General features: G+C 38.2%; 4 protein-coding genes across 5 annotated transcripts; 1 reads left to right on the forward strand and 3 right to left on the reverse strand.

Moving 5' to 3' along the window:
* Positions 1–1,152: 1,152 nt before the first annotated feature.
* LOC131335771 (mitochondrial import inner membrane translocase subunit TIM23-1-like) lies at positions 1,153–2,327 on the reverse strand. The gene has a single exon (XM_058371271.1). It carries the CDS (start codon positions 2,100–2,102, stop codon positions 1,521–1,523), a length of 582 nt encoding a protein of 193 aa, XP_058227254.1. The 5' UTR covers positions 2,103–2,327; the 3' UTR covers positions 1,153–1,520.
* A 4,775-nt stretch (positions 2,328–7,102) lies between these two features.
* Positions 7,103–14,232, reverse strand: LOC131335772 (U-box domain-containing protein 35-like). Its single transcript, XM_058371273.1, has 9 exons — positions 13,878–14,232; positions 12,914–13,002; positions 12,329–12,450; positions 11,885–12,085; positions 10,992–11,352; positions 10,088–10,189; positions 9,401–9,829; positions 7,820–8,590; positions 7,103–7,549 (listed from the first exon to the last, which is right to left on the reverse strand). The coding sequence occupies exons 1-9, from the start codon at positions 14,062–14,064 to the stop codon at positions 7,418–7,420; spliced, it is 2,394 nt and encodes a 797-aa protein (XP_058227256.1). The 5' UTR covers positions 14,065–14,232; the 3' UTR covers positions 7,103–7,417.
* Positions 14,233–15,919: 1,687 nt separating this feature from the next.
* Positions 15,920–20,727, forward strand: LOC131335773 (protein phosphatase 2C 16-like). Of its 2 annotated transcripts, none has more exons than XM_058371275.1 (5): positions 15,920–16,241; positions 17,014–17,864; positions 18,552–18,911; positions 19,011–19,116; positions 20,026–20,727. In XM_058371275.1, the coding sequence occupies exons 2-5, from the start codon at positions 17,169–17,171 to the stop codon at positions 20,358–20,360; spliced, it is 1,497 nt and encodes a 498-aa protein (XP_058227258.1). In that variant the 5' UTR covers positions 15,920–16,241; positions 17,014–17,168; the 3' UTR covers positions 20,361–20,727. The 2 variants fall into 2 exon arrangements, with proteins under 2 accessions (XP_058227258.1, XP_058227257.1); XM_058371274.1 differs by lacking the exon at positions 15,920–16,241 and adding an exon at positions 16,395–16,529.
* A 553-nt stretch (positions 20,728–21,280) lies between these two features.
* On the reverse strand, positions 21,281–26,040 carry LOC131335774 (DNA-directed RNA polymerase I subunit rpa49-like). The gene is made up of 4 exons (XM_058371276.1): positions 25,477–26,040; positions 23,055–23,198; positions 22,407–22,721; positions 21,281–21,907 (listed from the first exon to the last, which is right to left on the reverse strand). Exons 1-4 carry the CDS (start codon positions 25,900–25,902, stop codon positions 21,494–21,496), a joined length of 1,299 nt encoding a protein of 432 aa, XP_058227259.1. The 5' UTR covers positions 25,903–26,040; the 3' UTR covers positions 21,281–21,493.
* Between the last annotated feature and the right edge of the window lie 495 nt (positions 26,041–26,535).

Consider the following 26,535-nt stretch of genomic DNA (forward strand, 5'->3'; position numbering starts at 1 on the left):
AAACAAAGCGCCTACCTTATAGTGATAAGAAGTGTTCCAACAGAAATAAAATTTGCCCTCACTTCAATCTTCCTGTGCTTTAAATATTCTAGCCTTCACCCTTTCCTCCTTTCTTCAAAACATTTGGGTGGTGGTTTAGGCAGATGGCAAGAATGAGAACGAACAAAGAGGATAGGGTCACTAGGATAGACCTAGGATCCTCTAGCCCCCAATGGGCGCTAAGAAGGTTGAAAGGAACCCAACCACTAGGTGAGGGGGTGGTTATGCTAACTATCAACAAGACATGCCACAACCTATCGGATATGGAAACAAGGCAATGTCTCCCCTATGGAAACAATCACATAGGCCTCAAGAGGCGGTGATGATTTAATTTCCTCCAGTATCTCATTATTTACTTAAGATCAAACAAGTATCTCATTATTTACTTAAGATCAAACAACTAAAGTAACAAATGACTAATATTTCTCAATCATCATTATACGTGAGAAAATACATTAGATACTGCCAACAATATTCTTCCACTTCCAAAACAAGATAATACAAGTGAAGATTTTAAGAGATAAGATCACACACAACGTATCGTTCATGAATACAGAGTGTATATAGCATAGGGTCTTCATGCTAAATGTGTTTTTGCATTCAAGAATCAACAAACAAACACCAATTACATGTATCATTTATCGCAATTCGCAACTAACAGTGAGGTATATCAAGGTTATCAACTTTCATGATAGCCTGAAAATGCATATTTCATTATGCAAAGACAAACCAAACCCTGATCAAAACGGAACTTCATGGACTAATTGATCTGGTACGTTTACTCACACCCCAAAATAACAACAGAATAGGCTCCCAAAATATCTACTTTGTGGCGGAGACGCTTTTGCAGTATACAAACAACTACCTTTCCCTGTATCACTATTTCTGAACCAACTTCACAAAGAAAACACCTGCTCAGAGATATAGATCACATTCATACGACTAGTATCAACCAGGAAACGAATAACAATAAGTCTTGAGACTTGTAAGAAATTTCAGATTCGTTTACACAATGAGCTACTCGAAATTCAAGAACAATATAGGCAGATAAGATAGCACAATAAATGCCTTAATTCCAACAAGAAAATATTGTCACTTGAAGATGCATACGAATCAAACTAAAAACAATGTAACCCAATTTCCATGTCAAAACGCATCAAAATTACTCATCACCACATCTTAGCTAAAGCACTCTAAGTGACAATATAATCAGATGCACTGGAGCAAGAATCCTCGACGCTCTCAGTATATTGGTCAAACGTAATCACAGACAAACTTCTGACATATAAAAATTTCGAAAAAACAAATCTAGAAAAAGTCTAAGAACACAACGATATGAACAACATTCACAAATAACATGTTTTTGTGGCACTGCTTCATTGGCAACAGGATACTTTCGCTACTTTTCAACTACAAATTTCGCAATGCCACATCAACATGCTGTGCAAAATGTCGTGCATGTTGTTGCTTTACACGCACACTCAAATCGGAAGATTTGGAACGTATCTCTTCACCACCTGCTTCGCCGCCACGGCAAGCCCAACCACCACGGCAAGCCCAACCACCACTCCACCAACAGCTCCCGCTACCGCCGCCGACCTCACCCCCGCCGCCGCCCTGTAAACCGCCCCCGTCCCCAGGCCCGCCACCACGCTATTCACGATATCATCCGTATCCCTAATCTTCTCCACACCGCTCTCCATCCCCGAATACAACAACCCGATCACCCCGGCCCGGTTCCCAAACTTCCGCCCCTCGTGACCCGACCCGTTGAGGATCCTATTCACGCGTAACTTCATCGTGTCGCCGGGCTCCGACGCCCTGACACCGTCGACGAGGCCCTTGGCGGCTCCGGCTAGGGATCCGGCCAGGTAGCAGGCGCCGGTGTAGTACACTAGGTTTTCGCTCCAGGAGCGGCGTTTCTTTATGGAGTGTTCGCTGAAGAGGTATTCAGGCGAGGTTGGAAGCTGGTAGAGGGTTTGGATAGGGATTTGGAGGTCTTGGTACGGGTTGTATAGTCGACGATTGTGGTCGTCGTTGTCGTGTTTTGGTTGGTACGCCATGGTCTAGGGTTATTAGGGTTCGGTTGTGTGTGTTTTTGGTGCAGCTGCTAAGTGGCGGAATCGAGAGAGAGAGAGAGAGAGAGAGAGAGAGAGAGAGAGAAGGAAAGCTCTCTGGTGTCCCAACCCCCAAGTTTCTCCACCGACTCAGCGAGGAGTTTTTACGTCGGTGAGGCGGACGGCTTCTAAACAAGAGTAGCGAATAAAAAGGAGGAGCTAATTCCAAATTTCAATGATTTGTTGAGTACTACGTGGACTATTATATAGAGAGAGGGGACACTATCGGTCCGATATATTAAAATAAAAACAAAAAAACAAAAAAGCCGTTTTTAAGGCCTAGTTTCCGAAATCTTTAGATTTTGTTATTTAAAATTTTACCGAATTTGTTAGTTTTGCTTTAAATTGCTGCATTTTTTTATGAACTTAACTTAAATCTGAAAATTTTATTCTTATTTGAATTTTGGTCACATTTGTTAGTTTTTAGCCAAACTTTTGTGGATTATTGTTTCGTCTCGACGAGAGGAATCGAAAAAGTAAAAAAAAAATACTTTTACCTAAGTATTTTAAGAAATAACTATTTTTTAGCAAAAAAAAGTAAAAAAAAAATGATTTCTATCATCAAGACGAATCAATAAATTAAACCAAACCAAACCGAGCCTTACGTCCCAATCACTTGGGGTCGGCTACATGAATCTGTCAAGACAAATCAATAACCTACCGAAATTTGGCTCAAAACTAACAAATGCAAAAAAAATTCAAATAATGACAAAATTCTCAGATTTATTTTGACCTTTACACAATTTTTTTCGAATATAACCAAAATTTAGTTCTCTTTTTATACCATTTTCGATTTTTTATAACATTTTCGATTCTTTTCGTTGAGACAAACCAACAATTCACAAAAAAATTCAGGTAAAGCTAACAAATGCCAAAAATGTCATGTTTAAAGACCCAAGTCCAACTATGAAGATGGTCATATTTTTTTATCAGCAAAAGTAATATTTTACAAAAATGCTACTGGTACAGCAGCTGCTGTACAGCAGCTGTGTACAGATCCCGTTTGCGCCCGCCTCTAGTCCCGCAAAGATGATCGGAACCGCTCATTTTGTTCAAAATACGTCGTTTAAGGTTTCTGAAAAAAAGCATCTCAATCCGATATCTGGAAGGGTGTTTACGAATCATCCAACTTTGCTTCAAAATTTAGCGCTAAATTTTGAAGCAAAGTTGGATGATTCGTAAACACCCTTCCCGATATCGAATTGAGATGATTTTTTTCAAGGACCTTAAACGACGTATTTTGAACAAAATGAGCGGCTCCGATCATTTTTGCGGGACCCGAAGCGGGCGCAAACAGGATCTGTACACAGCTGCTGTACAGCAGCTGCTATACCAGTAGCACTACTCAATATTTTATTAGGAATAGGAGAATTCCAACCAAAAGTTGAAAAAAACAGCATGAGCGACAAAGCTCAAATACACATTTGAAGGCCTAAAATGCCCAGATAATAACAAATTCAGCTCAAAACACAACCAAAGAGCCTACAAAGCCCAAATCAAACAATGAAGCCTAACCCATAGAAAACCCAAAACCTAGCCCCAACGACATTGTCTCCCGAAATAGACAGAAAACGCTTCACCCCCAATCAGCCACCGACGAAACCTCCAAGCCACCATTGGCTACCCCTTCGAAGATGCCGTCCCGAAACCCAAACAAGTCAGATTTGCCACAGATACAACCCTTGTCGTTTGGCGATTACCGGGCCGTCCAACAACCAAGGCGGGAGCCACACCAATAGGTTTTGCTTTCATTTATCTTGACTAGCAAAAGACTAATATCTTAGAGTATCCACAATACTATAATCAAAAGTGAAAGATTTTTAAAGTTAATAATATTTGTGCAAAATATGGCTCACAATACTATAATCAAACTTAACAACCTTCTTAGAAATAATCAAATTTTAGGATTTGGATAACCAAAACTAGCAACCTTTTGACAATAATCAACTTTAATAGACCCTGCATATTCTCAATCAAATATACCAATAATTATACAAAAATATTCTATCTCTCTTCCCTTTTTCTCTCTCTCTTTAATTTCTTTTCAAACAATATTTTCAAAAAAAAAATATTTTACTAAAAAATACTAGTTTTTTTCCAAAAAAAAGTTTCAAAAACTGTTTTTTATTTCTAGTAAATAGTTTTTATTAGCTTCAAAACTATTTTTAGATAAACTATTTTCTACTGTTCACAGTTTTTAGTTTTTTGTTGTTTGAAAATATGATGTGATAAGTTTTGTTATCTAATTTTAATTATGTCGTTATAGACATCTACATTGCTAACCTTAGCAATCTCTTAAATGAATAATCAAAAGCTTATGTGACAACTTTTGGTTATTAATTTTTGATTATAGCATTGTGGATACCCTTAATCGGTTCTGCTAACAAGTGTCCCCGGGGCACAAGTTAAGGTCCATTATATATGGAATGTTCTCCGATAATAAGATTTCATTACTATTAATGCGATTTTCTAAAAAAGAAAGTCAACAATAATGTAGATACATATACCTACTCCACTATTTTAGCATGTAATTAAATATCTTACTACCATAATGATATGTCTAGTACTTTCTCCAAACAACAAATATTCAACTAAACTGTGCTAACAAAATGTAAACCATAGTTTTGCTTTAGCTCAATACCATACCATGACATAAACTAACTGAGACTTTCAGAATTTAATTTTTTTCGCAAAATTCTATACGAGAAAATAAGTTCCTCTTATAAATCCATAACAAAGTGATCACATGAGTAAAGAAAAAAACCAAAAGAAATGAAATGAAAAGAAAAAAGAAAGAAAGTAGAGAATTTGTAGTTGGCTCTTGTCTCTGCGTCCTGCCACATTACAACAAATCAATGTCATTTAATTTTTAATGCAATAGCTCATAAACAAGGACGTGAATAAATGTTTGAAAAAAATATAATGCTATGAACTGTCATCACCTAGTACTTCAGTACTACAACGATATGGAATATGAAGATATTACAAAAAAAAAAAAAAAATTTTGTAGAACTCAAAAAAATATATCACTCTCCCTCGATTTTATGAAAGGGGAGATATGTAGAAAAAAGATATTGCAAAAAAAAGATATGGAATGCTTGCCCTTGACTTTTTGGAAAGCTTCATAAATGGAAAATGGCAAAAAGGGACTGATTCTTTTTTAAGATCACATTAAAAATGTTGAGAAATATTCCATATATATTACACCTTAACTTGTGTCCGGAGGACATTGGTTAGCATTTGTCAATCTCAATTAATAGTTTTAATGTATAGTTTTTGCTTGAGCAAATCTGCGGACATTAAAGGTGGAGTTCTGCTAAGCAAAAAGCGTAAAAAGTGAGTTTTGTTCTCATTCAAATTTTTTTCGCGTTAGTTTTAATTTTTGTGGATTATTGATTCTTCTCGACGAGAGGAATCGGAAAAGTAATTTTTTTTACTTTTATCCAAATATTCACTTTTAAGCTAAAAAAATGCTGAAACTCGAAGAACTTAGACAACCCTTGAACTTCTTTGAAATAAAGTTAACGACAGGATGAGGCGCGCACTACGTCGGCTAGACGATTTGCGCCCCTATTCTAAGATTAGCATAGGAGGGTCTCCATACGGCCGCCTCTAGGATACAACAGCCCAGCCACAAACTGTAATCTTACTCTAGGTGCACTCTAGAAGAGAAGATTGAAGCTTCTTCCAACACTCTTTCTTTTTCTCACACAATATAGAATAAGGATAGTATAGAAGAGAACAAGAAAAGCACAGAAGAAAAGAATTCTGAATTTCAGTAGCTTGTGTTTCTGAAAATGTGACAATAACCCCCAATTTATAGGACATGATTTTGTAACTCACATATAACTCCAAAGATTTGTAACCCCAAAAATGATTCCATATTTCAGTTTTGATTTTCAGATTAAACCTTTCATTTACATCAGAATTTCTATAGGTGAGTTAAATTGGGTAATCATAATATTAGCTAAAGGTAAAAGGGCAAATTTTCGTAGTCATCCCTGTAGTTTTACGGTTGTCTCACTTTCGTCCCTCTAGTTTCAAAGTGCTCTAATTTCGTCACTGTAGTTTGTTTTACGTTCCAAATTGGTAAAATCGTTAAAACCGTTAACGAAACTAACGGGAAAAAAAAAAAAGTGTTCCGATTTTCAATCCGTTTGAACCGGTGCAAATATCTTATTTTTTTGATAATTTTATCTTAAATGGTCATAATAGATTTTTGGCTCTAAGGCTTTTCAATGAGCACCCTAAGAGAGCCCTGAAACTAAATAAGGAGTCTTCGGGTGCTCGTTGAAAGGCCTTAGAACCAAAATTACATTACGACCATTTAGCATAAAATGATCAAAAAAATAAGATCTTCGCACCGGTTCAAACAGATTGAAAATTGGAATACTTTTTTTTTTCCGTTAGTTTCGTTAACGGTGTTAACGATTTTACCAATTTGGAACGTAAAACAAACTACAGGGACTAAATTAGGACACTTTGAAACTAGAGGGACGAAAGTGAGACAACCGTAAAACTACAGGGACAAGTACGAAAATTTGCCCAAGGTAAAATCCTCTCATTCTTTGCACTTTTTTACCTCATTAAAAGTGGATATTTTCAGAAATATTTGGATAAAAGTAAAAAAAAAGATTACTTTTCCAATTCCGCTCGTCAAGACAAATCAATAATCCACAAAAGTTTGGCGCAAAACTTACGAAAAAAATTTGAATAAGAACAAAACTCACTTTTTGCTTAGTGGAACCCCACCTAATTACCGTATCCTCTCAAAAAGTTTGTGCATTCAAACGATTGTTGTTTAAATAGGTGATAATGGTCTCATATTTATTCCTAAATTGCTCACAAGGAATATTTGTCACCCTATTCATGTAGACAACCTCCTTTAATCTCTAGATTAATTGAAGTGCGCGTAAGTTAACCAAACACCTGACTTATCAAAAAGATTAAGCAGTAAAAAACTACGCAGGAACTCGAATTCATACTTCAACAAAGGACGGTAATGTTTTTAATGTCTACATGAATCTCACTCTCTGCACTAATCTAAATTCCAAGGCATGCATGCAACCTTTGGGGTATTAGTTCCAGTACTCAGACACTCCCAAGAACTTCGACTTTGTTCTAGTCAGTTGCAGGAGCGTCCCTTGTAAGAATTTTGAACTATCAACTTCGAAGACGAGTGTAAAAAATCACTAGAAAAAAAAAAAAGAAAAAAGAAGAAGAGCCTTCCAAAAGCTCGCTTTCAGACTCGTATGGAGGGATCAACTGGCCTTGTCCAAAACTGGTCTTGAAACCTCACTTTCCAGTTCTGGAGTGTATGTGCTACTGCTTTCTTTCAACACTGATCTACCCTGGGTTTCTGTTGGTGTGCCGGGATTCCTTCTCCTTTTTTCCTGATTAAACATAGCATACAATAGGAATGAATGTCAGTACCCGAAAACAGCTCTCCAGCCTCTCCTACTATTGAAACTATTCCTATCTCAACTGCCTAGAAAAAGAAATGACAGTTAAATAAACGATTACTTGAAGCTAAGAGAGAATATATAATCCCATTTTTGTCGGAATTTCTTCGCTTCCTTGCTTTTCATCACACAAATGGAGAGAATATACCATGGTTGAAAGAAGTAATAATAGAGTCTAGAATTGAGACAGAAGAAGCTGACCTGACTGAACGGTGATCTCACTTGAAAATTTGAATTAACAAAAGACGATCCATAGGTGATAGCGCCTCTATTACTGGATCCATTATCAGAACCGAGGTCGCTAAGTCGCTGAAGCTCAGGTAATATGACCGAAGCAAGGTCTGGCCTGTCTTTCCTCCTCAGCTCACAACACTGTATAGACAGTTTAGCAAACGACATCGCCTCTTCAAAAGGCCAATCCGTCACCGTTGGATCAAGCATCTCTGAAAAAGTTCCCTTCTCAATTGCCCTCCCAACATGGTGGGTCAGACCCATAGGAGGTTTTGCTGTAATAATCTGCAATAACATAATTCCCAAAGAGTATATATCTGATTTTACACCCAGCATTCCTGTTTGTTGATACTCTGGGTCAATGTAGCAAAATGTCCCAGCTGCTGCTGTCATTTGATATTGGGTGACGCTATCAGCCACATTCGGTGGCACCAACCGGGCTAAACCAACGTCACTGATCTTGCTCACAAAGTGGCGGCCTAAGAGAATGTTCGCCGGTTTGAGGTCCCTATGCACCAAAGGCTCTGGCTTTGTTTGGTGAAGGAAAAGAAGAGCAGCGGCAATTTCAGCGGCAATTTTGAAACGGGTTCTCCATGGAAGTGGGGGAGTGTTGTTTCTCCGGAAGAGCCTGTCTTCCAAGCTGCCGTTTTCCATGTACTCATAAACAATGCATCCGTACTCAGGGCAGGCGCCCAACAGAAGAACCATGTGTGGGTGTCTCATGTAGCTCAGTACCTCAATCTGGACATAATAAGAGAAAAGAAAGTAGATGATTATGTTTAGTGTTCCGACAGTGACAGACATAAATCCCTCTCAAAGCACACCGAAAGACATGAATACCCTCTCAAAGCTGCAATCTTTGAGTATGATGTTTGTCCAGGATTGTTTTCCACATAATCATCGAACGGGTTGTAAGACTATTACTGCCATGTAGGAGTTGAGTTTTGTTCACCCTCCATTTAAGAGGGTGAACATTACCTTCCTTCCTATTGGTTGAAAGTGTGTGGATCCCACCACAAAGTGATGTCATCCTTACCAAAAAGTGTATTCCACGGATGAGACATACACCATTTCAACCAATAAGAGAGAGGGTATTGTTCACCCTCTTTTAAGAAGGGTGAACAAAATTGCACTCTGCCATGTAGTGGTTACAAGTGTTGTGCTGCACCATTTTTTTCCATTTTGTTATATAAACTTTATTTCTTCCATTTAAAGACTTCCAGTACAGATCCCACCAAGGATGCTTTGCCTATGAAGTTCAGATAATATGTTGGTACGGGTACCAGTGGCGAAGGGTTAGGGCTTTATGGCTTTTGTGAAGGGGTTTTCAGAAGACATGAAATGAGCATGTTTACATTGGGTGCAACTTTGGGCATTTGAAAAGGAGTAACCTGAATCCAGGTCTACCAGAACTACGTTAGTTATGTGTTTTTTGTTCCTCGATGAGATTGAGCCTGAAAATGCTTCTCTTACGCATCTAATAATTCCATTTAGACCCATGATTGCTACTTACAAACAGAAGAACTGCTGTTAGCGAAGAACAATACTTGCCTCCCGTTGAAATTGCTTTTTCCCTTGAGACATCTCGGGCTTTAAAACTTTTATAGCAACAGCTGTATGGTCAAGAAAGGCTTTATAAACAGGACCGTATCCTCCTTCACCAACCTTCAATGAACTGGAGAAGTACTCAGTTGCAATTTCAATCTCTTCAATCGTGTACTTTCTATACCGAATCTCAGTGCGTGCCAATGCCTCCATAGCTTTCTTCCTCTCTTCTGCCTCATGCATGGCCTTCGTCTCTGCATTTTTTCGCTTCTGAACCTCCAATTCTGCTAGTCGTCGTGACGTCTTTGCCGCTTCAAGGGCAACCCTGGTTTTCTGCTTTTCCATCTCAGCCAAAGCCAATGCAGCATCTTGGGCTTGTGTGGCAGCCTGTAACTTGCGTGTCTCCTCTGTTTTCCATTGGTCGATCTCTTTGCCCTAGGAACAAAAAATATAAGAATTTGGGGAGAGTTACAAATATTAAATTACCCTTAAGTTGGGCAACATCCATCTTGTTCATGTCAAGATTGTTTTTCCTTGATTTGATACATCTTGTTGGCACTTGGCACGCATAGCGTGTATCGGGCCGTTTTGTCTAAGGCCTTATTCTTGTACATGGGCGGCATCCCCTTGATGCCTTCTTTCTAATGTATGCTTGCTTTTGCTAAGAAAAAAGAAAAGAAAAGATTGTTTTACCTTCTCTTTGGCATCAATTGCTTCTTTGCAAGCTGAATTGTACATGTCCATGGTTTGCTTCAGCTCAAGCTTTAGTCTCCTCATTTCAGCTTCTACTTCCCTCTGCAATATAGTCATTGAATGAAGGCGAGCAAGTGAGTCGGCTATAATGAACTTCATGAGACTACAGGTCATGAGTCTCATGACCCATCCTTCTTATTTTTTTGGAGAGAGAGAGAAAGAACAAGTGTTTCATATCACCAAATCAATGAAAGAATAGAGTCGAGGAATTTATGGCTAATGCATAAAACCACAGAAACATATAAACTGCCAGGGCAGAAAGAGTACTGGTTTAATCCCTTCAATCAAATGAAGAGAACAAGGTGCCTGTTGAAAATTTTCTAAATGAGGGTTGGTTGCCATGGATTGGATGATACTTTCTGGTTGCTATCAAAATGACACTTTGTAACAGCAAAGTAGTCCTACAAGCACTTAACTTAGAAATACTAAACAGCTATATTCTTGGAATGCACCAAGACATCTAATCAGTCCATTGGGTTTCAAATACCATATGCAATTAGTTTTCCACTTCATCCTTTTGCGCTACCAGCAAAGTAGTCTCTCTCTCTCTCTCTCTCTCTCTCTCTCTCTCTCTCTCTCTCTCTCTCTCTCTCTCTCTCTCTCTCTCTCTCTCTTTAGCTAAGTAGTTCTATATGGACTTAAAGTTAGAAATATAGCAGAACTGCCACTTGCTTGGAATGTACATAGAAATTTAATCAGTCTGTTGTGTTTCAAATACCATATACAATTAGTTTTCCACTTCATCTTTTTGTCCTACTATTTTCTTTCCCTGAAAAAATTGAAAGAAATTCAAATTGGAACTATGAAACAACATACTGCAGAATCTATATCGTACTGAACTTACTGAGGCTTGGGAGGACGAGACAGAGCTCCTGGAAACATCTGATGTGCGAGGCCGGTCTAAATTTTCACTGGACAGATCAATAGACTGAAAACTGGGTGGTCCTGAAAAATCACTTATCTCCATGGTGGAATCTAGGTGAGAGTAAATCCCCTCATTGCGAACCCTAGGATTCAGATTGCTAGCTGGGTGTTTGGGTGAAGCAACAATGCTGGGTGAAGCCATAATACTTCTGGGGATCCTGTCGCGTGGAGTTAAGTCGTGTGGAGTTAAGTCACGTGGAGTTAACTGCATGGAATCACTACTCCTATCCAATGATATCCTCTCGGACCCTCCACTTCTCCAACTGCTTTGGCTAGAACTTCTGTAGTTAGCAGGCATATACCGAATAATGAGAAAAATAAGCATCCAAATCTGGAAGGAGCGCATCGAAAATTTATCTGAAAATGTTTCCTGTAGAGAACTTGGTCTTATAGGAGGATCAGTTTTTCTATTTACCTTGTGCACTTTTTCCAAGTATTAGATCCCACAAACTGTAACCTTGAAGGGTTTTTTTCTAGAAACATCCATCCTGTGGAATGAAACGAGAAACCTAAAAGGCATTGCATTGTAACCCGAATGACATAATTCTTCTGCTATGAGCTGGTAAAGCAGAAGGTATAGTTGGAGGCATATAATAGACTTGGATCATTTTAATGTCAGAGCTATTCAAAAGAAATGCTATAGAATACTGGCCCATCCATCTAATTTTCCAACAACGATCATCTTATTATTTGTTTCAAAAGCTTCACTTCCACATTGACTTGGAATGGATAGCTGGAGTAGCCATTCTCTTGTTAGTTACCAATTTACTGTAGTCCACTTCAAAAGAGTACGCACGTAATTCCATGACTTACCGATACAAATCATCCGATCGTGAAGTCTCGACTGAAAACCTTGGTTGAGATGATCGCTTGGAACCAGTTGCACTAGTAGGTGTAGAAGGTTGGCTGGCTGTCTTGGCATTCTGAACTTTCCCTTTCGATGCAACATACACCGAGCAGAAGTCTGGTGCAGATTTGGACACAGTAGTTGGCACATCTACGTTTCTAAACGCCCTGGGTAACCAAGATATAAACAGTACCATTAGGTGGGGAGAAGAAAGGGAAGCTTCCGCTCAGCCCTCCTCAATAAGTCCCAACGGGTGCCACTAGCCTATAGGCAATCTATAGAGCTATTAACCAGGAGCCAAGTCAGTGTGCAATTCATGATTCAAAGCACAAGATCATCGAGAAATGAAGAGGCATGTACACAATTATTGGACGTGTGTGTGTTTGAGAGAGAGAGAGAGAGAGAGAGACCTAGTTAACGCACTGCGGTTGGAGGCACCAAGGACCAAATTGGTGATGGAGTGGGTACTGATAAAATCAACTAGTGCATTTGAAACATCAATATCGTGGAGGACCACCTCCTTTGCTCGAACCTGATATTATACAGGCAAGAAGTCAGACCTTGTTAATCTGTATTGCATTAGTGCCAAAATTTACAGGTTCCAATAGAAGAGTTGCCCAGCTCTATTGTTCCACTAATCTAAGGCTAACAAAGTGTGTGTCCATTTTTTCAAAACCTGCAGCCTGCTATTTAGTGCACTAACCAAACTAATTGCCGAGAGACCATTTATAGTATGATCCATCAAGTTGTGTTCTAAATGATTGGCAGCTCTTCATACAATTCAAAAAAATAAGGTCAAAAATTAAGGTTAGTCCATCTGGTAAGCATGCAATTTGAGCCACTAGAAATGCCAAACACGTCCTTGGTACTGAATTTTTAGCATCTTGTTGCCATTTTCACTAGAAAAAACATGCCAAGAGATTTGACGGGAAAGGGAAGTAGTTTGCTTCCTATCTATATGACATATATGTTGTGGAGTTTGGTCATATAGTTACCCCTTTGCGAGCACAGAATCCACGATAAGGAAGGAAGAACTCCTTCTCGCTTTCCAATGGCGCATGACCACCCTTAGGAACATCCTCCTCTACAAAACCAAACAAAACATATTGAGACTAGAAAAAACTACATCACGGCTATCTCGACTTGATTTTGGTTATCAAGGAAGATGCACTTGTAACTGATGATGTGAAACCCTTTTTGGCATTTTCTCATACCCCTAATCTGCATGTCATTTTGAGCATTTGACAATTCACAATGCAGTTAAGTAACATTTTAACTCAAAGTGTTTGGAATTTTTCTCAAGCCATGTCAACAATCCATGAATAATTAAGCCAAATAAACCGATTCAAGTTTCCATGCCTTTCCATCATCACACTGATCGTGAAACAAAAAAAAAAACCCAATTCAATATTCCACGCCCTCCCTGCATCACATAGATTGTGATGAAAGGCGCCTTAGAATTTTCTTCACCTCCTCAATTTTCTCATCGTGTTCAACATACAAATTGTTTTCTTTCTTTCTTCCAATTGTAAGGATCCATCGCAATGGATACATTAACAAGCACAAAACCCCTTATCACAAATACCAAATCAAACCAGACTAAACATCTCGTAATCGGATTGCTACGTGTATCCTTTTTCACTATTATGAAAGGCTTTATCATAAATGAATCTTGCTAACCATTATGGGCGGTGGATAACAGACACGTGCAGACAAAACAGCTAAAACTTCAATGCACATCTATAAAATATCACTACATTTTTACGAATATCAATATGTTGTTGCAATCAATATACTTTTTGGGTCATTACCGACCGCCTGGTGGGCGGTAACTAACATTCACCATAATAAATTAACTTGAACAAGATCACCATACCATTCCATGTTAATTTATCCATTTCCCTCCCCATAACAATTCCATTATCATCGCAAATGATATAAAAGGGAGAGGGTACGTACTGGATTGCACACTTTGGGTCTTGACATGGACAAGAATAACATTAGAGCTCTTCTTCAATAGATTATCTACAGCCCATCTGACGGCGAATTCACTGTTCCTGTCTTTATCAATCGCAATGGCTGTGGTGGCAATTTCTTCATCTTTCGAATTGCGCGACGAAGACGATGATATTGACGACGGAGTCATCTCCACCACCACCACCGCCAATGCCACCGCCACGTAATTGCCCTAAAGAAAGAACCACCACCACCACCACCAGAAAAGAAAAAAAAAAGAGAGAAAAAATGGTAGCTTTGTGGTTTTCCTTTTTGGGTTTTTAACCCTAACCTGTGGTTCCTCTCCATTTCTATTTTGGTGCCTTGCTAGTTGCCTTGTCTATGGCTATATTTGGCGGCAATGGGAAACATTGAGATGGGATGGAGGCAACCTACCCAACCAACTTATGAAAATCTTTCCATTTTAGTTGTTTTGTAGTAATGCTCATGTTTAGGTGCCAAGATTTTGATACTTTTACTTAGGCTATCTTTACGGTGAACACAAATGTTTGCAGAATCGTTCGATATATATGAACTCAGTTAAATATTGATATAACTAATAAACTCAAACGTTTTATCATATATGTGTGTTTAGTATAATATTTCATCCGTCTCAAATTGTTTACACTTGCAAAAATCGTGCGTTTTTTGATAAAAATGAAAGTACTTTTGTACATGATCTTTTGAAATTTTTTGCACTCAACTAAAGAACTCATATGTATCTAAATTTTACATTTTTATACACGAATGTATTTTATTTTTTAATGAAAATTAAACAATTTTCGAAAGAGGAATATCTTTTTTCTAATTTTAAAATCTTATTAGGACCCACTTACCCACCCTACCATCTGGACTTTGCTAAAACCATTACCTAATTGGGATTGTGCCTTAAAAAAATAGTTTAATGATGTACGACTACTTTGATTGTGATAGAAAATGAAGTTTACTTGAGAGGATTTTTGGCTAGTGTTTAGATCAGTTTTGCGGGAAAATGTCATGCAGAAAACATACTAAAAACACAAAAAAGAATAAATTTTCATACTTTTAAAAGTAACTTGTAAAAATGTTATAGACGTTAACTACATTTTTCTAGAGTAATTATTCGGTGGCCTTGACTTATAGTATCCAACACCTTTCTTCACTATATATTTATATTAGGTGCATACATTTTAAATTCATATAAATCTATAATGAAGAAAAATGTTGCACACCACATGTCGTGCGCAGAAGGACTCGATATTTTTCAATTTCCCAAGGCTCTTTGGCTTGATTGCCTGCCTATTTTATACTATTACTTGCTCAAATAAACTTATTTCGTGTGATTGGTTCTTTATTTGCTTATCTCATAAAGTTGCAATATATATAATTTTAAAATGAGTAGCTAATCAAAACAAATAGTCTTAGCAAACAATAATATTTCCTATTCTTGTTTGTGTGGACACTTGGAGTTGGGTGAAGGTGAGATGGATTTTTGTATGCCCCTTTTTTCAACAGAAGTGTTATATATACAATAATTCAAATATAACACTAAATACAATATCTCACATATATGTGGGGTCTACACATATTAGTGCGTGTGAACCCCACATGTATATGAGAGATTCTGTTTTGTATTGAGTTTGGATTATTGTGTTCTTAACATTTTTGTTTTTTCAATTAAAAGATTGTACTTTAAGTCCCTACTTTATTTTGTATTTGACACGTATGGTAGATGTGGAATTTGCACAAAATTCAATGGAGTATTAAGAAAGGAAGTTCGTGATAATTGATCATGGGATCAGACAATAAGAAAGTAATTTTAGTTGAATTTTCTAGTCCTAGTATGGATGATTGGTCTTTGACTAGACCGGAGAGTATAAGTTGACCCAAACACTCAGATCGTCGGAAAAAAAAAATTCTCTTCGTCCAGATCAAAAACAGGAGCCTGTCACAGGGGATTGTAATCCAAAATCAATGAGTAAACAATTTCTTTTTAAGGTCTTCCTTTCGAGAACTTCCATCGCAAGAACACGTGTCCCCCATTTTCTTGAATTCTTTGTCTCATGGAAAGTCCATGAGGTCTTTGTTGTGATCTAACCACCCATACTATGGCATTCTCACAGTCCACGGCAATTGATTGAGGTTAGATAATTGAATCAACACGTGTCACAAAAAAAAGGTCTACCCAAATTAGTAAAAGCAATTCCCTCACATCTCTCTCTCCTCTCACACAAATTCACAGCAAAAGCCACCAGGTACCAAGAACACCAAGAAAGTGGAAAATTTTCTTGGAAATAGACATCAGTGGTCCATATTTGGGGGCTTAAGCTGTTGGGTTTTTTCGATTTGGTAAGCAGATTTGAACTATTTCTCCAATTATTTCTAAATTTGTAATCTTTTTGTGAGAATGATTAGATTAGTACCAGACCCATATGCCCTTTTCTTCTCTGCTCCTAAAGTCTGTCAGTAGGGTTATTGATTGTTGGTTGTGTTTGTTGGGAGGTGAAAGAAAAAGTAGGAGGGTGACTCATATTTCAAGAGGCTGAGATGGATTGCCTCAGATCCATGAAACCCATGATTTATGTGACGTGAAAAAGCAGCTCTACCTTTTTAGGGTTTTTTCTTGTGAATCTTGGGGTTAGTCTTCCATCTTCTATGTTCTTTCTCATGAACCCCACTTTTTGTTTCCTTGGTGAGATATGGTTACGGGTTTAGTGTTGTCTGTTTCTTTTGTGTTGTGTTGTATTTAAGGGTTGGTGGTGGGGATGGGATTCAGGTAGTATTTGGTTGGGCTAATCTCTTGAAAAAGGAAAGATTTGGGGATTGCTAGTACTTGGTTTAACTTAGTTCTGTTCAGACTCTTAATTTCTACCTATTGAACAGTAGATCAATTGTTCCCCACCAGATCTGATTACCCACTTCATATTTCGTTGTCCTCTCCTTATTCCTATCTTCAATTTTCCCTCAGTAGTTACTTGTGTTTCTTCTTTATGTGTGTAGAATGTAAAAAGGAAAAGTCAGTGGATCTCTATCTGGCATTTCATCTGCTCATCTTTAGCTTATTCCGACCTCTAATTTTGTCTTTCTGTGCTTTGTTTGTTTGATTCTCTTGAACCAAAAGTGGTGGGTAGTTGACATTGTTTGCGGCAGAAGGATCTTTCAGAAACCTTCTCATGTAACTGTTGGAAGGTGATGAGGGAACTGACAAATATCTTAGGTGAGTTTGGAAGATCGGACTCAATTGTTAAATGTTAGCACTATACAGAGTGGTTGTTGATGGAAGAGATGTCTCCAGCAGTTGCAGTTACACTGAGCTTAAGTAACTCAATCTGTGATAACTCTGGCATCACAAGCCCTTTGGAAATCACGCGGCTCAAGCTGGTCACAGAAACTGCAAACCTGTTAACTATGGCAACACCAGACGGGGGAACAGGAGGGAAATCTGAGTTGGAAGAGACGATACCCAAAAGTGAAAGCGGATGGATTGGTAATGATGTCACTATTCAGGAAAGTGAAGAAGATGGAATTCTTAACGTTGCAGATGACTCAAGTGGAATGGTAGGTGAGGAACTGTTAACTACGGATACAAGTTTGCCGATAGCTGTTGAAATTGAGAAAATTGAAACGGGTGAAATTGTTACAAAGGTTATAAGTTTGGGGGAACCAAGTATTGAGCAGAAGCCTACAATAGATGTCTTGACTTTAGCATCAATCCCGAATGAAATCGAAAAGGGTCAAATTGGCAGATGCGGGAAGAGTGTGTTTGAACTCGAGTATATACCTCTATGGGGTTCCGTGTCTATTTGTGGCAAAAGAGCAGAGATGGAGGATGCTGTTGTAGCTGTTCCTTGGTTTATGAAAATACCAATCAAGATGTTTGTTGGAGATCATGTGATCAACGGACTAAGCCAGAGTTTGAGTCATATAACCACACACTTTTTTGGAGTTTATGATGGTCATGGAGGCTCCCAGGTACATTTGCTTCCGTTGTCCTTTCAGAATGACTTTTTTTTTATGTCCTGTTAGCAATTCATACTATGAGACCAATGAGACACAGCCCGATGTCTTGCGAAGGATTTTGTATCTTACTTCACCACTGAGCATGTGGACTCACAAGATTTGAGCCCTTTACCTTCTAGTGAGGAAGAAAGATTTTGGCCGACCGAGCTTGCCCCAGTTTGTTTGTTGTTTTAGTTTCTTCCCTATAGTTTAATTGAAATTGTAATTGTGATTTATATTAGCATGAATGGGCCTATTTTCTGTACGATTGATTCGAAAGACTATTGTGGTTCAAAAACTGATGTTACATCTCCTTTTATCATCTAGTTTCCATTATTTGATATTATACAAATTCCTTCGAGTACATAGTTTGGTCCCCATGGAAGCAGGTTAGCCAGGACTGTGAGCCTGGTTAGAATCATCCCGATGTTATATACTTATGTTTTGAAGAGTAATTACTGATCCATTATTCTTTATAGAAGTTCCTTAATGTTATGAACTTTTCTTAATGGATTTTAGAGTAGCACCTTCTATCTTTTGAAGAGAAAGATTTCTGAAATTGATTCTTGAACTTTTCTTTAACATATTCGCACAAGTATTCTGTCTGTAGTAGTCTTTTCCTGAGTTGTCGCATGAATTACGGGTGTGTCTCCTCTTTAGGTTGCAAACTATTGCCGTGATCGGATCCACTTTGCTTTAAGTGAGGAGTTAAAAGATATTGAAGCCGATTTTGTGGAAGTAAGTATGAGGGATGCTCAGCAGGTTCAGTGGCAGAAAGTCTTCACCCAGTGCTTTCTCAAGGTAGATGATGAAGTTGGAGGGAAAGTTAGCAGAGGTGTTGCTTGTGACAATGCAGATGCCTGTGGCAGTATTGTTGATCCTGTTGCTCCAGAAACGGTGGGTTCTACTGCTGTAGTTGCATTAATCTGTTCATCCCACATTATAGTTGCGAACTGCGGTGACTCAAGAGCAGTCCTTTATCGTGGCAAAGAACCAATGTCATTGTCGGTAGATCACAAAGTAAGGCCTGTTTTTATTTCCCCTTTGTCCTTCTGTTTGGTATTTTCATAATTTGGAGCTTTGTGAGGAAACAAGAATCCAAATTTATCTCTTTATCAGCCAAACAGAGAGGATGAATATGCAAGGATTGAAGCATCTGGAGGCAAGGTGATACAGTGGAATGGACACCGTGTATTCGGTGTTCTTGCAATGTCAAGGTCCATTGGTATGTGTCCTTATAACCTGCACATAAAGGCCTAGGTTGCTGAATCGCTTGTTTTAAATCAATGCTACTTAGAATAAACCTAAGTTTTCCCTTGTCTAGTAATTTTATGCATCTTCCTGACGTAATTTTGCTGCCGATATCATGTCAAATTATGGCTTGTCCTGGTCAGATGGAAGTGGAATGAAATCCCTAAAGAATGGTCCAGTTACCATAAAACTTATCAAATGGAAATATGAACATTCAAAGACTTATGCAACTTTAATTCTAATTTTTGGGGACTGATCCACACGAACTTCTGAAGTGTAGCTGTGTTGTTTTTGTGGGACAGTGCTAAAAACACTAGTTGAGTGGTCATCAAGGTCCCTTGAACCTATTGAGTGGTCAAGGTCCATGTAAACACCATAGTTGGCTGGTTTATTTTCCAACATGTCTGCTCAAAAGCGCATTATATTACCTAGTATTGAGCTTGTGTTTTAGCGTAGATGGATATTATTTTGCCAAGGATAGATAGAATCTCAAAAGGATATGATATACCGATATACATATAATGTATAATACTAACCATGAGGGATGAGCAAAAAAGTGGAAGAACATTGGAGTAGGAACATATTCTATTCCATTTGTGGAGTGAGAGCCTCATCTATGTGTGTTGGGTATATAGTTCTTTTATGTGATGATAGTTGGTACCTTCATCTAACCTCTACAAAATTGATGTCCGATTTGGCAACTTTTTAAACATCATCTAACCTCTACAAAATTGATGCCCGATTTGGCAACTTTTTAAACACCAAGACAGCATCTATGTGCATGCACTGTAATTCTTATAGTTTGGCTTGTATCTAGAGTAATGCTGAATGATGAGTTCACCAATGACCTTAGATTTACTTTCCTTCAAACTTCTTTGTACAGGTGATAGATATTTGAAACCATGGATTATACCTGAACCAGAAGTCATGTTTATTCCGCGGACAAGAGAAGATGAATGCCTCATTTTAGCCAGTGACGGTTTGTGGGATGTAATGACGAACAACGAAGCATGTGAAATAGCGAGACGACGGATATTGTTGTGGCACAAAAAGAATGGGGATAGTCCTCTTGTGGATAGGGGCCAAGGAACTGACCCTGCGGCACAAGCAGCAGCAGAATACCTTTCAATGAGTGCTCTCCAAAAGGGTAGTAAAGACAATATCTCTGTGATTGTTGTGGATCTAAAAGCTCAAAGGAAGTTCAAGAGCAAATCATGATGTTATTATGTTGTCCCACCATTTTGTCCAATCTTTAGTTCTCTCTACAACATATAGAACTGCATCTCCCTATTAAATAGCTTGGTCCATTTATTTTTCATGTGGACCTAATGTGTATGTTAATATGACAATGTTTTATGTTGGAACCTCTAGTGATGCTCTACCTTGAGTCATGGCTCTGTAAATTGGAGCTGGTGTAGAAAATAGGTAGGGACTTCTACAATCCCTCAATTAAGAAGTTAATTTTCTCCTGTCTTTCTTTGTAAGGAGCTACTAGAGTCAGTTCAAGGAGCTGGGATTGGACAAACTTTATTGAGACTCATAAGCAATCCTCTATGGAATTACCTGTAGAAAATACTTTTAACTAGTCTACGGGCATGACTTTCTCCTCTCCTCTTTTTGATTCACCAAGGGCATGTTAGTAATGGCAATTTGTACTGCTGTGTGTCATTGTTTTGGTATATTAAGTTATTTCTGGTCTCATTTTTGTACCCAACTCTAGGCTTAGTCACATAATCTTTCAAAATGTCATTCGCTTGCACTCTCAATTCTCGCTTTCGCGGATTTTAATAGTTCGTGATGTATTCCGAAAATGTTCACACGCTCACTTTTGCACTCCTCTTAATGAGGAATTATGTGACTTAGAACCAATGGCGTTAATAATCATCTTCCAAGTTGCAACAGACACTGATAATCATCAAACGGAGCATTAACTTTTCCCCCAGAGAGAACTGTCAAATGAAAAGTTGTCCCAAATCTATCTTGTCCTCATTTCAGAGAGAAAAAATTTACTCATTTCAGAGAGAAAAAAATTACTCATCTTAAATAACTCAACCACAAAATCTGAGAATACGTGACTAAATTGGCTGCTTTTTTTTGGTGACTACTTCACTATTGAACTCATGCAACATTCTATGATCTTAGAGCCAAACGAGAATCATAATATAGAGGGTTCAACAGAAATACATTTTTTCTAAAACAGAAGATACCAGCACCTTATCAAATGTCAGTATAGGCAAAATTTATCCCCCAAATACAGAAAGGTTTCACAAATCAGAAAGCAAAAATACCAACCAGATTTCTTGGCTGTAAAACATTTACCAACAGAAGTCCGATAACTCATCAATCTACCTCTACCTTTTCGGCTTATGCTTATACTTGGCCTTCGGAAACACGAGGGGGACAGGAAGTGTAGCCAACAACACCTTGTTCTTGATCATAAGCTTGCAACCAAGATTTTCAAAATGTGATCTCACTTTAACCGAATCCAATCTCAAGTCCTTAGTAATATCTGACACCGCAGTCCTGAAGCTATCAGCAATCAGAGTAAGAACCAAGACATAGCTAATCAGAAGATCCCTCTTCTCATCCTCAAGCCTTTTTTTATCTGAATAGCCAAACATGGTTGAAAACTTTTGAGATAAGATGCTTGGGATTTTATGATGCTTCGCAGAGGAGCAACCTTCCATTGAATTTTTATCCTTGAACTTTACGAGATGGTTGATGTATGAGAACACACAAGCAAGCCTCTTCTTTTCCACCTCATCCTATAATCAACGACACACATGACAGGTTATAGAGACGGTCTCAAACCGAAATGAGAATGAATGGGAGAACAAAGTCGCAAATCTAAGAAGCCACTCTATAGAAAGTTGCAATGGCAATATGAATACAATATCATATAGTACTTACTTCGATTTCACGACCATGCAGAGTTCAAAAAAATATGAAGGCACCAGTGCAGGGTTGATAAATGATACTCCCTTCTTATAAGGGAAAATTTAAAGTATAACATACAAAACCAAAGAACTCAAGTCTATTATCTGTAGGAAAACAGTGGTTGGTAGTAGGAAATGCAGGCGTATATGTCACAATCTGCCTGTGTTAACTTAGATTTCCCATTCGAATGAACTCGCAACCAATCACAGACAAGCAATCACAGAAACCTAGTTCAGTGAATTTACCAACAGACCAAACGAATTATACTAGAAACTCAAACCTAATCACAAATCAGAGACTAACAAAATTTTGAAACCTCTTTCTTACCTCAATAGATTCCAACCTATGAAGTCTGTTGCAAATAAAGCTTGGGTAACCATCAGGTGCTATCTCTGCTCCATCTTGGAAAAGCTTGAGAATGTCAACAAGGTAATCCCACTCTCCCTTCAAAATGATCTTGTCCAACGGATAAGCCATCTGTGGTGTGGTAGCAGAAGAATCATGAGGTGGAGTATTTCGAGAACTGTGCATGCCAGCACTTTCAAGGGCCTCTTTGTTTATCTTGACTCCCTCAAATTTTCTGTCCAAATTCTCCTGCGCTTGAGGATCTACTTCTCGAAATAATGACTTGCGTTTCTTATTCTGCAACACAAATCACTTATTTACTTAAATTGACAAAAACTGCTGGAAAAAATTCTGCTTGTACTGCTAAAAAGAACAGAAGCCACAAAAGACAAACTCCAGAAGACATCCTCCTTTCTCATAGGTTCATAGACTATACTGTCCACCATCTGATGGAGCTTCACATTTAATTTCAGGCTGTACAAGCTTCAGATGGCCATAAAATTAGCAATCTTAAACGACTTTCACAATAAACAACTACCATGCAATGTAATCTTATTGCCAATTTAGATGACCTTGCACTTCGGCAGAGAAATATACACCCCTCAATAACGTAAATGACAGGGTTAGTACCCGTTTTATCGCCTTCTTCGTTCCATAAATGTCATCCAGCGCTTCTCTCTTCTCAAACTTCGTCTGCGTAGAGAGTTCTTCTTCCTTGGAAGGTTCCTTGACAGACAAATCCAGTCCTCCGACCCTCGGTTCCAATCTAAATATCTGCAGAAACATACCCAGCAAGGCCAATTCTCTTAATATTAGTTCTGCGTACACCGCATAGATCATTTATACGTGTTGGAGTTTGTCATGTGTTATGGATCGTTTGTTATCTCTCCATGTGCGAGTTGGGGGTCGCACGTGTGGAGGAGTGCTGAAGTTTGTCCCACATCAGCTAATTATCTCCTCCAAAACTAGTGTACGAGCCAGGGCAGCCTTTCCACGCATTGTCAATTGGTATTGAGTTGGATGCTTTAACAATACGTATGGAAAAAGTACAGGTTGTGTCAAAACAGTCCCTAGAAAGGACCCTAATACGAATATCTGAAGTTTTACAGTTCCCTTTGATTTACTCTGAAACTATAACATCTAAGCAACAGTAACCATCTAAAACACTCCCAACCATCTTGCACAGCAATGAAATCACTAACGAAATCAATTGGCATAAAGGGACATTTTGATTCATGAGGTTTCCATAGCATCAATTACAGGAATAAAAACTTGTTAATCATCCATGTGTTTTACTCTTATTTTTGTGTTGTTATGTGAAAACCAAGAGCATCTAAACTTTACTATAACATAAAGTAGCTTCGTCTCAGCTTTCCTACTAGCAAAAGATACTTTAATCACGAAATAAGTCAAGTCAGGGTATCTCCAGCCCTTACCTTCTTTTTTAAACCCAAAAACCCCCTTACAAAACCACCCCACTCCTTGAGGGGAGTCTGGCTCCTCTCCAATCCATAGAGAATTGGAGGATCCTTCAATTCCAATTCAATGGTCAAGATTACCCTAGTAACTCAAGCCCCAAAGATCATATGGTATTCTACGGGCACCCAATTACTCCCCAAATATTTCTCAATTACATAAGTGTCTTCCCTCTCCCTTTTTTTTGCCCCAAATATTTCTCAATTACATAAGTGTCTTCCCTCTCCCTTTTTTTTGAAAGGCGAAAAAAATTCATTGAAGTTGTTACAAAAAATTCATTAATTTTTTTGAACGGCGCTCATTAAACCTACCTCTGAACAGCTTTTTTATATAGCCCATGAGGATTTTTTTGACCGATATCATATAGCTCATGAGAATTTTTTACTAATATTATATGAGTAATTTTTTTCCTTTCAACATGATTTTTTTTTTCTAATATTATCTTATTATGTAGGTCATTGAGATTTTTTTTACTTGTATTTTCAAGTGTGCTTCGCACTGTGTTGTGTGCTCATTGATGCAGTTGTTCTTGTATGTAAGAAAATTGAAATTTATGGAAATTAGAAAGAAATCGTAGGAGTAAGTGATTTTTAAAGAAAAAATAATTTTAGAAGAAATGCAAAATGAGTTCTTTGATTAACTCTGTGAATCTTATAGCTCTTTGAACTTGCCCCTGTTATAACTTGCCCCTGTTATTAAAGTTACAATATGAAATTTTACTAATGTTTGGAATTTGGCAAATTGGTGCCCCACGGATGTGATAATTGGGGAATATTTGGGGAGTAATTGGGTGCCCGTAGAATACCAAATGACTGGAGATACTAGGATAATCTTGGATTGAAATTAGAAGATCCTCCAATTTCCTAAGGATTGGAAAGGAGCCCACTCCTTTACCCAAAACTATACCAAATTAAGTTTTACTCATTTTTTAACTCAAATCAACGGGGGTATTTTGCAAGGATATTTTTCCTTACCAAATTTACAATCATGCCATGAATGAAGCTTTTGCTCAAATTTGTGCTTAGATTTGGGTTTGCACATTGGAGTGCTGCATCCTACCAAATGAAGCTTTAACTCAAATTTTGCAGAATACTATTTCCTTCAAAATTTACAGTCATGCCACGAATGAAGCTTTAACTCAACTTGGTGCTTAAATTTGGGTTCGCCCACTGGAGCGCTTAAATCCTACCCAAATGAATCTTTCACTCAAATTTTGCAAGGATAATTACCCGCAACGAAATTGACATTCCTATCATGAATGAAAGTTTTACTCAAATTCATACTCGAATTTGCATCGATATATTTTCCTACCATATTTACAAACACGCCATGAACGAAGCTTTTACTCAAATTCGTGCTTAGAAAAACGAAGCTTTTAATCAAATTTTTTAATCGCATTTGACTAATTAGTACTATCAGGGTTGGACAATTACCTTGTTGCCCATTGCAGTGCTCTTGTTTTTTTGCGTCCAACGGTTTGTTAGATTTTTTTCCTTTTCTTTTCTTCTCCATGTACCCTTATCGAATTTATTTAAAAGTAATTCATATCTTTTTGCCGATCAAAAAAGATTTTTACCTTGTTGGAAGCGATAGGAACAATCTTGAGCGTTTGCAACTGCTTATCAAGCACTCCAAGGGCATAAGTACAGAGCTGAGGAGCAGTGGCCTCACCCGAATAGTTAGTACCAACGAAATCGACTTGAAATCCGTTATTAGGGCTCACAACGAGCTGCAACCGATTGGTCCGCTTCTCGTGCCTGAAAACCCTAACCGTGGCTCGTGGCGGTTCACCGGCGGCCGTGGCTTGGTTCTTGAGAGGATCGAAGCCGGAGGGGAAGTACCCGACGAAAGGCGAGACCTTGTTCGGGTTCTCACCTAGGGTTTCGATCTTCACTTGAATTTCCTCCTCCTTGATCTTTTCCTTCGCTTTCTTGTGCTTTTTCTTGTTGTTCTGTTCTTCTTCCACGAGGGTTTCTGATTTCTCTTCGTTCATTCCAGCCATGGTTGCTAGGAGCGGAGCTTTCTGCAGTTTAGGGTTGCATGAGAGCTGTTTATAAGTTGTGACAGAGAAATGGGGCTTTTAGGGCAGACGACGAACAATGGGCCGATCGAAACCCATTAACACGCGGGTTTACAGGTTCGGTTAAGTCGGCCCAAGTCGTTTTGTACAAAGAAGTGCATTTTATTGGGAGCATTTACAATAAATCATGGAACAATTTCTTTACGGCAAAACAAATAGATATGCATATAAGTTTGGGAAATGATATTGGCACTCTAAAAATTAATGCAGGTATTCCCAAAAAATAAAGGATAATGGCTTTGGAGTTATACTGATTTTGGAGTGCTTACATCAATTTTTATAGTGCCAATATCATTTCCGTGTGGGTGCAAGAGCGCGAGCATGAAAACATCTTTCAAAAACCTCTCAAACAACTAAAATTCGTGACCACCAAGATTGAGAGAGTGAACGCCGAGCGTGAATTGAGAGGAAAAGCGAAGACCATGTTTAAGGCTATGTATCGAGTTTTCCAAAATAAGCCTGAAGTTTTGTTTTTTTTTGTTTTGTTCTTATTTAAAAAATTATATTTCTTAGGTTTGCATCAAACTTTTGTTGATTGTTGCTTCGTCTTAACGA

Source organism: Rhododendron vialii, chromosome 8a, assembly GCF_030253575.1.
Source record: "Rhododendron vialii isolate Sample 1 chromosome 8a, ASM3025357v1".
In the NCBI taxonomy this organism is placed as follows: domain Eukaryota; kingdom Viridiplantae; phylum Streptophyta; class Magnoliopsida; order Ericales; family Ericaceae; genus Rhododendron; species Rhododendron vialii.